Here is a 13,145-nt window from a genome sequence, read left to right as displayed (position 1 = left end):
AAGTTGATCCCGACTTATGGTGACCCTATGAATAGGGTTTTCATGGTAAGCAGAATTCAGAGTGGGTTTATAATGCCTTCCTCTGAGAAGGGAGTAAAAAAAGAGGAAGACCAAACAAGGGATGGACTGGTTCCATAAAGGAAGCCACAGACCTGAACTTACAAGATCTGAACAGGGTGGTTTATAACAGATGTTACTGGAGGTTGCTGATTCATAGGGTCGCCATAAGTCATAACTGACGTGAAGGCACATAACAACAGGAACAATGCTTAATCTAAGAACAACATCTTTAACCCAATTGGAGAGAAAGTTCTTGTATTTTTTTCCTTCTGCCAGATCGTATTCATCAGCCTTTACCAGGAGATATTTTGGGGTGTGCAGCTGCATCGCACCTTCTCCAATTTATTCTCTGCTGTGTCACTCCCTGAATCCAAGATGTTCTGAAAAGGATTCCCCCCTCCCATTCATTCCTAAGGGGCAGGGGAAACTGAAGCAATTAGTTTTCACAGCCGCTTCTAAAGGTTCTAAAGGCACCACAAAAGCTCTTCAGCCCTAGAGTGTCTGCTTCAAACTGGTGGTGGCTGGGCTTGTGTGTGTGTGTGTGTGATTGCCCAGGCTTAAAGAACAGCTTTCTCTATCCATTATATTTGATCTTTGGGTTTTTATTACTGATGGATTTCACTTACTGTGGCAATTAGGCCACACTAATTAAGTTTGGGAAGGGACTCAGGCTAGGCTGAGTATCCCCTCCTTTACACGGGCCCATTACACCCCAGCCCTAAAAAAAAGTGGAGGGATGTTAAGTGGCTTTCAAGAGCAAGCAAATGTGAACAGTCTTCGTCTTACATTTAAATATGAGTTGCCTGAGGGAGGCTTTCTCTCTCTTTCTCTGACCCTCCCCCTTTACAAAAAGTAGCATAAAATAGGATGCTGAGAAAAGCCAACCTGCCGTTTAAGGTGGGGTGAGGTGGGAAGAGAAGAAAACATTGGCCACCTGGTATTTAAGAGGACAATTCTTAAAATTTCCCTGGCTCCCCCTAAAAGAAAAGGTGAATCCAGTCTGCTAAGGTGATTTATATACACACACACACACACACAGAAACTGTAAGCTAAATACTTCTGCACAGACAAATGAAAAAAACTACTCTTCCATTTACCTCCATTATTCTCCATTCTGCACCTATCATCAATGCTCTAGATCAGGCATGGGGAACCTGCAGCCCTCCAAATGTTCCTGGATTACAACTCCCATCATCCCCCTGACCCTGGCCATTGGTCATGCTAGCTGGGGCTGATGGATGTTGGAGTTCAACAACACCTGGAGGGCCAAAGGGTCCCCATCTTTGCTCTGTATTCACCTCCTCTGCCCAATGATGTAGTGCATATCTGGGATTATCAGTCCTACAGCTGTGCTTAAGGGTTTCCCAAATATAGCAACGGGCGTCTGAACGATTATTGTGGATGAATGTGAAAAAATGAAAGTGATATTTAACAACTACAGGTGTTGCAGGAAATGGCGAATGATGTGAACCTACATGGTCTGTTGACAAACAGTAAACCAGTCGATGCTTTGCTTGGGAAACTAGATTAGCATAATTCCAATGTTGTGCATTGGCAGGCCAGACTTCTCAATCAGGAGCCATGCACAGTTAACCAGATCTCTGTGATTTTCAATCAGAATGAAGCTCCATTGTTTAAAACTGGATTTATTACCCACCCTTCACCTAAGGTCCCAGGGTGGGTCACAACAATTTAAAATACATCAGTTTAAAACAAATGATAATGGCCCTCTTCACACACACATGTTCACCATTAGTGGCGCTGCCCCCAGTGCTATGTTGGTTTCTCCTCATCCTGTCCCACCCCTGCGCCTGGCACCTGCTTTTTGAAAGTCAGTGCCTGCAAGGAAAAAGCCTGTGTATGCTTAGAGGTCTACCCTTTAATTGCGTGGCTCCTCTTTGTGCATGTAATGCATGGGGTGGAATAACAGACGTGACAATCCAAACTGATCTGTGAATTAACAATTTAGAAAATGGTCTACTTGCTGAAATGGCTATCTGGTTTTGTAAGTGCCTGAAACACACGAGGCAAAAATAACAGATGAGATTTGACACTTGACATTCTTACTTTTACTTTCTCCTCCCATCTTCTTCCTTTATTGTCTCTCCCCACTTTTGGATTTTGAATTGTACATTCCTTGCAACAGGAGTCTGCCCCCTCCTCCTTCTCCTCCTGTCATGTATGGGACATAATCCCATGGAGTGGTGTGCGGGATTTGCGGCCACATCAGTCTGGATCAGGACCCCTAACATTGTGCCCCCTCCAGGCACAGCACTGCTTTTTGATGTTTGGTTTGCCAACAAGGAGCAGCCCATGCTGTGGGGCCCTGGCCTCCTAGCAGTGCCTGTTACATGGATGGGGCAGAGAGTCTGCAGCGTTGGGGCTACATGGGCACACCAACAGGACTGATCTGGCGCTTCTCCCAATGTGCCAGCCCAGCCCCAACCTTGCCAGCACCCTGCTCGAGCTTTGCACTGCCCCATCCCAGTAAGTGGCAGATACTCCGTGTCTTGGGAGGGCAGGGGAGCGGTGCTGCCCTGCCCTGCGGACCTCTCCTGTACCAAACACACCTGAGTCTTGCATGAACTACCCCTGCACATTTCCTTATGGAGCACCTCCTGCTTATAGTTGCACTGCAGAAATCCCCGCTCCTTCCATCCCATGCCTCATTGGGGGAGGGGGCTTTTGTTGACGATATTTGTGGCATTCTATCAGCTCCTCTTCTGCCTGTTGTTACACCTAATCAAAGCATCAGGGATGACCCTCCGCTGTTGCCCTAGGCCAAGAAGAAACAGCAACAAGCCAAGTGACTAACAAGAGGCATCAAATGCAGCCACTTGTCACATCAGCTAGGTTTTTGTCGCAGTGTCTCCTCTTCCTTTTCTCTCCTAAGCTACCAGACTCTCCATTTCGTCTGAAGACCTGTTTAGGGGCTAATTAAATCCTCCGAGAGCAGAGCGAGGTGGCATAGATGAGAAATCAAGGTTATTCATCTCTTGCTTGGTAAAACAGTTGCGGACAAGCAAGCTGTTCCTCACAAGGTTTTTTTTGGGGGGGGGCATTGCAAAGAAATGTCTCCTTGCTAACATTGCTGCTGCCGCTGCGTCCTAGCTATGTGAAATGTAAGGAAGGTCTAGCTGTGTGCTTTTTTAACCAGATGGGCACCCATATGTTTTGCCTCCCTCCATACATCCGTTTTAGCTTTGGCAGGCACATATGCCTGGCGCTCTCTCTCTCTCTCTCTCTCTCTCTCTCTCTGTCTCTCTCTCTCTCTGTCTCTCTCTCTCTCTGTCTCTCTCTCTCTGTGCAGGGGAATCAGCCTGTGTTTAACAATATTAAAATTTATTTCATTTCTGCTCCTTTTGGGGTTACTTGAATCAGTTCTAAATCCTTTAGAGTACCTTTTTTTTGGAGCCTTCCTTCCAGGTTCAGAGTTTCATGGGTGGTTTGCACCTAGTTATTTATTTATCATTAAATGTATAATATTGAAACAGTACAATTAAAACGTCTAAAAATAGTTCGAAACAGTCTTCTAAGAACAATTAAAAACAGCCTTATAAAAATAGTGAAAAACTCCTAAAAGCAAAAGCTTCCCACTTTCCAGGTTCAGAGCATTTCCCCAGTTTTCCATGGCAAGTATCCCAGCGCATCGCCAGCCAGGAATCTGACCAGTTAGATTAATTTTCAGTTCCTCTGATCTCCAGAGACTATTTGTGTTGCATTCTGCCCCCACCCCTCTTGTGTTACTAAGTTAAGTGGACACACATTGGGGGGACATTTTGATTCAGTTCTCATTTACAGGTGAATCTACCTAATTCACACGTTCTGTAACAATATGTAAATGGAAAACACCAACATCCTTTGAAATTTACACTTTTCAGAATTTTGCAATGCAGTTCTCCAGCCAAGTAATGTGCCCAAAATGCATACACCATTGGGCATATAAATGCATATATTAGTGAAAATAAAATTAAAAAGTATTGTATAAGGGGAAATTGTTTTCCAAAACGTGTATATGAGCGACTAATAAATCGAATAATAAATCGAATAAAATAAATTATGCAAGATTACATATAAAAATGTGTATATTAGGATAAATTCACTGATGAACGTTCATTAGGACTTTTTTAAAAAAAAAAAAAACACCAACTGATGAACTTAAGATGAGAAAATAGAGAAACTGAGAGAAACAGAAATTGACAGACTCACCCATCCCTGGTGGGCATACCTTCAGCTCAACTCAGCCACAATTACCTTCAGTCATAGTCTGGAGATGACGAGGTATGAATAGCAACGTGTGTGCCCTGCAGATCTTCCATTTTTCTAAGCCAGGTTGGCCATTCCATTTTCTAAGCCTGGTTGGCCACTGTGAGAAGAGGATGCTGCACCAGATGGGCCTCTGGTAGGGCTGGCCCAAGACATCTTGCTACCTGAGACTAAGGACAAGATGGGCTTCCCCTTATTTTGTATATACAATCTGGCTTGACTGGCAGATGATTCAGAGAACTCAAATGTGAAATTGCTGATCTGCTAACTAAAATATGTAACTTGTCCCTCAGGTCCTTTCTCCATGCCTGAGGACTGGAAAGTGGCAAATGTAATGCCAATCTTCAAAAAGGGATCCGGGGGGATCCCGGAAATTACAGGCCAGTTAGCTTAACTTCTGTCCCTAGAAAACTGGTAGAAAGTATTATTAAAGCTAGATTAACTAAGAACATAGAAGAACAAGCCTTGCTGAAGCAGAGCCAGCATGGCTTCTGCAAAGGAAAGTCCTGTCTCAGTAAACTATTAGAATTCTTTGAGAGTGTCAACAAGCATATAGATAGAGGTGATCCAGTGGTCATAGTGTACTTAGACTTTCAAAAAGCTTTTGACAAGGTACCTCACCAAAGACTTCTGAGGAAGCTTAGCAGTCATGGAATAAGATGAGAGGTCCTCTTGTGGATAAGGAATTGGTTAAGAAGCAGAAAGCAGAGAGTAGGAATAAATGGACAGTTCTCCCAATGGAGGGCTGTAGAAAGTGGAGATCGGTATTGGGACCTGTACTTTTCAACTTGTTCATTCATGACCTAGAGTTAGGAGTGAGCAGTGAAGTGGCCAAGTTTGCTGTCAATACTAAATTGTTCAGGGTTGTTAAAACAAAAAAGGATTGCGAAGAGCTCCAAAAAGACCTCTCCAAACTGAGTGAATGGGCGGAAAAATGGCAAATGCAATTCAATATAAACAAGTGTAAAATTATGCATATTGGAGCAAAAAATCTGAATTTCACCTATACGCTCATGGGGTCTGAACTGGCGGTGACCGACCAGGAGAGAGACCTCGGGGTTGTAGTGGACAGCACGATGAAAATGTCGACCCAGTGTGCGGCAGCTGTGAAAAAGGCAAATTCCATGCTAGGGATAATTAGGAAAGGTATTGAAAATAAAACAGCCAATATCATAATGCCGTTGTATAAATCTATGGTGCGGCCGCATTTGGAATACTGTGTACAGTTCTGGTCGCCTCATCTCAAAAAGGATATTATTTATTAAATTAGTCAAGTATATTTATTGTGCTAGCCAATGGCCATGACAAATACCTTAAAAACATTACAATTGAATATTATAGAGTTGGAAAAGGTTCAGAAGAGGGCAACCAGAATGGTCAAAGGGATGGAGCGACTCCCTTATGAGGAAAGGTTGCAGCATTTGGGGCTTTTTAGTTTAGAGAAAAGGCGGGTCAGAGGAGACATGATAGAAGTGTATAAAATTATGCATGGCATTGAGAAAGTAGATAGAGAAAAGTTTTTCTCCCTCTCTCATAATACTAGAACTCATGGACATTCAAAGAAGCTGAATGTTGGAAGATTCAGGACAGACAAAAGGAAGTACTTCTTTACTCAGCGCGTAGTTAAACTATGGAATTTGCTCCCACAAGATGCAGTAATGGCCACCAGCTTGGATGGCTTTAAAAGAAGATTAGACAAATTCATGGAGGACAGGGCTATCAATGGCTACTAGCCGTGATGGCTGTGCTCTGCCACCCTAGTCAGAGGCAGCATGCTTCTGAAAACCAGTTGCCGGAAGCCTCAGGAGGGGAGAGTGTTCTTGCACTCGGGTCCTGCTTGCGGGCTTCCCCCAGGCACCTGGTTAGCCACTGTAAGAACAGGATGCTGGACTAGATGGGCCACTGGCCTGATCCAGCAGGCTCTTCTTATGTTCTTATGTTTCAACTCTGGCTATGGGACAGCGTCCTCCGCTGCACTTTGAGAGCAGCATAAGAACATAAAAAGAGTCCTGCTACTGGATCAAGCCATAGGCCCTTCTTGTTCAGCACCCTCTTCTCACAGTGGCCAATCAGAGACGTATGGGAAGTCCACAAGCAGAACCTGAGCACAAGAGCACTCTCCCCCACTTGTGATTCCCAGCAGCTGGTATTCACCTCCAGTAGTGGAGGTAAAATATAGCCATTGTGGCTATTAGTCATTGAGCTAAGTAACAGGCTAGTGTAGGGAGGGTGTGTGTGGCATGCACAATTCTCTCCTCCAAAAACGTTGCCATCATTCTCCTTCCTTCAGCAGCTGCCTAATGGTAGGGTTGGCTCTGGTCTTTGGCCTGAACCCATCGGGGCTCTTCTTAAAAGGAAGAGCTTTGAAGTCTTCTCATGGTTACCAGCTGTGTGAGTCGTTTCTCCCCACCCCCTTGGAAGATGTCCTCCTGATGTAGAGTACTTCCTCTTCGCAGTGGCAGGCTATGCAGTAATACCAAGATAATTGGATGCTTGCTTCTCATGCTGAGTTGCAAGCCAGGAGGAGATAGGGAAGGGAAGTGATGGATGAGAAAATAAAAAGGCAGCCCTTTGGTGGAAAGGATTTTAATTGGAGTGGTATACTCATCTTGGCTAATTGTACAATGCAGACTCTCAGGCGTGTGCTCCAGTCTGGGATCAAGGCTGTGTCTTGGGGTGGGGGGTTCAAGGGTGGAGGAAGAAGAGTCTCATTAAGTGAAAGAGCCGTGATAGTTGCTTTGCGTCTTGGCCTTCGCTGCTGGAGGCCCTCCTTGGGATCTTACATGCACAAGGAAGAGCAGGCAGATTGGGGGGGTATGGATGGATAGCTGATGGGTAGATTTATTCTGTTGAATCCAGTGCAGGCAGCAGCAGCCTCGAGGTCCCTTCTCGGTGCTTGTGATTTGCTCCTTGCTAGCCAACGGGTTGTCATTAGTCAAATGAAGAGTGATTATTAAGGGTCCTCATGTGCTCTTAGGTGGCAGGAGCCTGGCTCCACAATGACTTATTAGCGAGCAACAGACCTCCTGGAGGGCCTGGAGGGCTGAGTGTGTCTTTTAATGAATCTCTGGGTTGTTTTGCTTCTTAAGTGAAGCGTTTGGATAATGAAATAGCCAGTATCTCCTCAATCCATCTCCCTTGTCCCCCTCTCTCCTGCCTCGCCCTCACTCCTTTTTCGCTGGCAGTTCCTGCAAAGCGAGTGCTCCTTTGCCTTCGTATTGAGCAGGCTTTGTAGGCACATGTGGGTGGGTGTTTATCAACAGGTAAAACATGGCTCAGGCAGATGTCAGCCACTGCCTTGAAAATCGACCTTTTGTCTGGAGGATTTGGTTAGAAGGTTATGTAGAAATAACATGTCCTCCTTTGGACATCATGTTCATGTGTTATATCCGCTCATGTCAGAAGAGCAGTCTGTTAACAAATGCTGCTGATGTGGTGGCTGGCAGTGCCATTTGCCAATATATTTTGAATTCCTAGATAATATTGGTAAGCTTTGGGGGAAATGGCCTATAATAATAATAATAATAATAATAATAATAATAATAATAATAATAATAATAATAATAATAATAATAATAATAATAATAATATATCCTGCCTTTTCTCCCAATAGGAGTCCAGGGTGGGGAACAAAAACACTGAAAACACTATGAAACATCATAAAAACAAACATTAAAATATATTAAAACAAAACATATTTAAAAAATATTAAAAAGCAATTCTGACACAAACTGTTTAGGCACCAGACAGTCATAGCATCACTGGGATGGAGAATTATTTTTGTTGTTGTTGTTGTTGTTGTCATTATTATTATTATTATTATTATTATTATTATTATTATTATTATTATTATTATTATTATTACCTTCACCAGTAGGTCCCGGGGCGGGTTACAGAAATTTGAAATACAGTATTAAAAACCTTTAAAACAAATTACAACAGTCACAGGAATAAGGTGGGTCCTGAAAACACACATCTCTGGTAAAGAGGTGCATCTTCATCATTCTCTGAAAACTGTACAAAGAAGGTGCCAAATGCACCTCAGGAATTTCACAGGGGCTGCCACAGAAAATGTCCTCTTCCAGACTCCCCCTCCCAAACTTCTGAAAGTGGTGGAATGCCCTAGATGTCCGCTCCTGCTGATTTTAACACCTAAGAGGGTCTGAGGTACATATAAGCTCCTAGGCAACCTGGTGCCTATGATTTTTCAAGTGCTGGTTAGTAACTGTGGGTTGTAGCCAGCGCTAGCCCTCTTCAGAGTAGACGCATTGAAGTTAGTGGACATGACTAACTAAGGTTCATTAATTTCAGTGGGTCTGCTCTATGGATGGGATCCATTGGCCAGTGCTGGTTTGAAAGCATTCCAGTGACCTAACAGGGTGGTATCAATTTGAGTTTGTCCTTTGTCCACAAGCCACTGCTTTTACTGATCCGTTTTCCCCCTCAAATATCTTTAAAGCAAATATTGATATTTTTAGCAGGAAATATTGATATTTTGAAAGAAAATGCTGATAAATTAAAGTCTATAAATTTAAGGAAATGTTGATAAAAAGATCAGTATTAATATCAACGTTTTAGACTTTGGGTTTTTTTAAAAAAAAGTTTCTGAGGATAGACGCAGAAAACCACTATATAAAAATTTGATCCACAATTATAACAAATAAGTGAATTAATGGAAAGTTTGGTACCAAATTTGAATTACGTGAAATTGTAGCACATCCCTAGTCTACTCTGAGTAGGACTGAATTGTCTACGACCCATTAGCACCAGAGGTATAGCAACTTCATAAAGCAAAAGAGACGGACAATCTTCCAGCATCCTTAAGAACATAAGAAGAACCCTACTGCATCAGGCCAAAGACCCATCTAGTCCCACATGCTGTTCCCACAGTGGCCATCTAGATACCTCTGAGAAGCCCACAAACAGGACCTGTGTGAAATAGCTGCTCTGCTTGTTTACTCCTTGCAGAAAGTTGTGTTTGTGTGTGGGTGTTTTATTATTATTATTATTATTATTATTATTATTATTATTATTATTATTATTATTATTATTATTTACATTTGTATACCGCCCCATAGCCGAAGCTCTCCAGGCGGTTTACAATTAAAAACATTAAAAACAAATATACAAATTTAAAAACACTTTAAAAAAAAAACAATTTGGGAGAGATTCCTGCCTGGCCAGCTCTGCACCTTGAACACAAGCCCATCTGTCCGTGCAAGAACATGAAGGACAGTCTAGCAGCAAAAGTGGGTCACTCTCTTCCCTCCACTCTCAAAGGCAGCACTCTTCCTCGTCCATTTCAACCAGAGGCTGGTGGTGAGGCTCCCCTTCAGAGCCTTCCTCGGCAGCCACCTCCTGTGGGGCAGCTGCCTGAAGCAGGGCCACTTTGTAGGAGGCTGAAGAGGGGCCAATTCCACAGAGAGAGAGGGAGGCTATGCAACACCAGACAGACAAACCGGCTTCCACTGCTGCCATCAACAAGGAAGGAAGCCAGAGGACCAGGGCTGTGTCATAGATGCGGGTAGTGTGAAAAGGGCACTCGTTTGTTATCACAGTGCGGGCATCAGCTGGAAGGGCAGAACTGTTGCAACCAGTAAAGAGATGACGGCCACTGTTGACAACAGTAAGGGAGATGGCAAGTGCCAGCCCCACGCAGCAGGCTCCTGAGATCAGGACATTTGCCAGGGTGATAACAACCAGGATCCAAGGCAGGTAACGGTGGGAGAAGCTCCGGGACACCAGGATCGCCAGGACGCCGATAGCAATGCTCAAGAGCCCAGAAGCCACCGCAACGACATTAGCCACGGCGTACTCCAGTGTGATGGTGTGCGCGGGCCGGGCCACGTGGTGCAGGAGGGCGCCATGGACGATGGCCCCCAGCACCAAGGTCAAGTGGCCCAGGACCACCAGCGAGATGCTGCTGCGAGCTAGCCGCTGGGCTCTGCAGCCCGCCTCTGCAGGGAGGGAGGGAGGCTAGTGAGGACTGCCGTGCCATGGGAGGCAAGGAAAGCCTGGGGGCGGGGCACCAAGCCCCCAAGAGGGGGAGGGGCTCCCGAGGGCAGCGCTAGGCTGAGGCGCGAAGGAGGCTTGGGAATCCCCCCACCCCCCCCGCGGCGGCTCCTGCCCTTCCTCGCCCCGCGAACTCTTCGGGGCCCCATCAAGTCGCATGTGGGGAGTTTCCCCCTGTGGCATACAAATAACAGGACATCTTTCTATAGCGACAGAGGTATTCACCTAATGTTTTGTGCTAGAGCAATGGCGCTTAGCCTCCCCCCCCATGCACACCCCGTAGCATCCCCAAATCTGATCTGGAGGGTTGGGGGGAAACCCAGAACAGACTTGGGGTAGGGCGTGCTCTTGAGTTTCTCACAGAAGGAGAAAAAAAATGGAGACTTGCACCTGCTGTATAAACTAGATATCCCCTCTGAATTTAACAAGACAAGAACCGAAAGTGAGATGGATCCTTGACATATCTCACGACTGGTGTCTCTGGTTTCTTCTGGCTGCCAGTTTGTGCGGGGGGAGGCAGTTTGCACCCTATCCTAATTTTCCTTTGCGTTTCCAAGCTGGAATTGATGCTCTAGAACAGTGTGTTTGTCTGCATCCAAAGCAAGGGGTTTTTGCTGTTCTGATCCTCCCTTTTGTGGCGTCTGGTCATCCTCACACACACTTAAATAAAACTCTTGTCTTGCTTCACAAAGGGATGGCTTCACATTTGCATATTAACTGCAAGTTACTCAGCTCCGAGAGGTAATAAAAATTGCCTGCATTTTTCTCCCCTCCCCTTTCTCCCCATTCGTGCCTCCTTGCCCCACCCCTCTCCCAATAAACCGCTGACATTATTGGAATGGTGTCCCCATTCTGTCAGTGGCTGTGCACAGGGAGCAAGAAAGCGGATGGAAAGGAAAGCAGCAGCATGGAAGGAAAAGGCAGAGGGCAGAAAGGATGTGGACGAGACTGCCTTTGCCTGGTGTATTCCCATCTTGAGAAGAAGGGAAAGAAATCCTTATCCTGGAAACACCCGTGTCAGTCCCAAACTGTGGGCCACCTGCTAATGTGCTGTGAGAAATGAAGATTAAAGGTTCTCTGAGCCCAGTGTGCCCACCCCAGAGGGAAGATGCCTGCTGTCTCTCTGCATGATTGATTGCTCTCCACCTGCTCCTTCCAATTAGCTGAGACTGCAGACAGATAATTCTGTCCGTCTCTGCATTTGGATGTAATTGGAGTATTCCATCACTCCTGATTTAAAGATGTTGAAGAATCACTATTGGCCCCTTATAGAGCTCTTCCCGTCAGACCTCTGTATGAGTCACTGTTATGGGTTTGCCACTCTCCAGTCGGGTTCCTTAAAAGAGGGTGTGCAGGTGAATGCATTGATGGATAGCTGTGTAAAACGTGCCACCTCTGCATTGGTTATAACGAGAACATTCAGTCACTTCCCATTCAGACAGGTGCAGCAGAATGAGTATGCCCACAGCATGCCTCAAAGAATCATTGCTTTGGGGTTGCCTCCTTCCACTGAGGAGGTTTGCTCAAATAAAAGATTATTTTAAAATACTAAATACCACGTGGTGGCATTCATGTTACATACTGTAAAAGTGATGTTTAAAAGGTGAACAAATAAATAAGAGCTGGACAAAAACGGCTTTCCAATACTTTCTTGCGGATGGAGGTCACCATCAGTCAAAGCAATGTCTTCTTTCTTTTCCCCCAAGGTGTGTTGTTGCTGTGGTTTTTGTTGGTATTTTGTTGGTGCTGCAAGTCTGGCTACCATTTGCACCCCCTACAAGACCTGGTGTTGTTTATTGTTCCAGGCATTGGGAGGGGAAACGGCTCATACGCCTCACAAATATTCAGAGAATATTCAGCAAAATGGCCCATTTGGGGGAGGGGGGATGAGGACAAATTTCTCCAGATTTTACCAGAAAAAAAAATCTCTTCTGAGATATTTCATCTCAGTCCTAGGTAAGAGCGCCTCCAAATTAAATGTATTTCAGTTATGAGAAATTTCAGTTATGAGAAAGCTGTGTAGTGGTAGTTGCCATTCAGATTTGTCAAATGGTTGCCTCTGTAGAGGCAAAGTTTCAGAGTACCTCTCGGGAGTTTCAAGAGAAGCCGGATGAGTTTCAGGGAGGCTCACAAAATGGGACGGAGGGATTGGTTGCCCATATTTCTAGTTCGAATTCAGCAAAGTGACATTCAGATCAAATTTGGAGGTTCCCCCTTGCGGGAAATAGTGTGGAATCTCAAACGATTCCGATAAGACCAGTGCAATTTTTCAGAGATTTCCTAAATTCAAGCAGGAAAGGGTCTATCATTGCAATTGTGAGAGCTAGATGGAAATGGTGCAGAGACAGACTACCTCAAATTAAAAATTGTGGGCTTCCTAGAGGCGTCTGGTTGGCCATCCAGGGATGCTGGACTAGACAGGTCTGTCGTATGATCCAAGAAGGCTCTCCTTACTTTTTTGTTGCCACTGAGTTTTGCCCATAGTGAAAATTGAGACTAGCTGGAGGTTCTTGTTCCAACCCATGTTGAGGGAAGCATAATCATCCTAATGAAAATATGATGTGATGGGCCATGTTCAAGGTCTTGTTATTAATATATAAAGCCTGAAACAACTTGAGGCCAGGTTAACGAAAAGACTGCCTGTCCCTGTATAGACATGTAAGATCTCTTAGATCGACCGGGAGGAAATGACCCCACATCCTACAGAATATCATGTGGTGGTGATCTGAAAAACATGCATTTTTTTTGTTATTGCCCCTGTACTCCAGAATGCCTTTCCCTCTGCCGTACATGAAGCAGCTGCCAGC

General features: G+C 44.8%; 2 protein-coding genes across 11 annotated transcripts in view; one reads left to right on the top strand and one right to left on the bottom strand.

Moving 5' to 3' along the window:
• Positions 1-13,145, top strand: part of LOC133368398 (opioid-binding protein/cell adhesion molecule) — a 919,374-nt gene that overhangs the window by 829,307 nt on the left and 76,922 nt on the right. The gene's annotated exons all lie outside the window — the stretch shown is intronic.
• Positions 9,739-12,862, bottom strand: LOC133368731 (keratinocyte-associated protein 3-like; the record flags this gene model as incomplete). The annotated part of the gene is made up of 2 exons (XM_061593347.1): positions 12,793-12,862; positions 9,739-10,283 (listed from the first exon to the last, which is right to left on the bottom strand). Coding segments are annotated over exons 1-2 (615 nt in total), but the record flags the coding sequence as incomplete, so codon positions are not given.

This window comes from Rhineura floridana, chromosome 12, assembly GCF_030035675.1.
Source record: "Rhineura floridana isolate rRhiFlo1 chromosome 12, rRhiFlo1.hap2, whole genome shotgun sequence".
In the NCBI taxonomy this organism is placed as follows: Eukaryota; Metazoa; Chordata; class Lepidosauria; order Squamata; family Rhineuridae; genus Rhineura; species Rhineura floridana.
The sequence above is the reverse complement of the archived record's forward strand: the minus strand, read 5'-3'. Positions and strand labels throughout refer to the sequence as shown.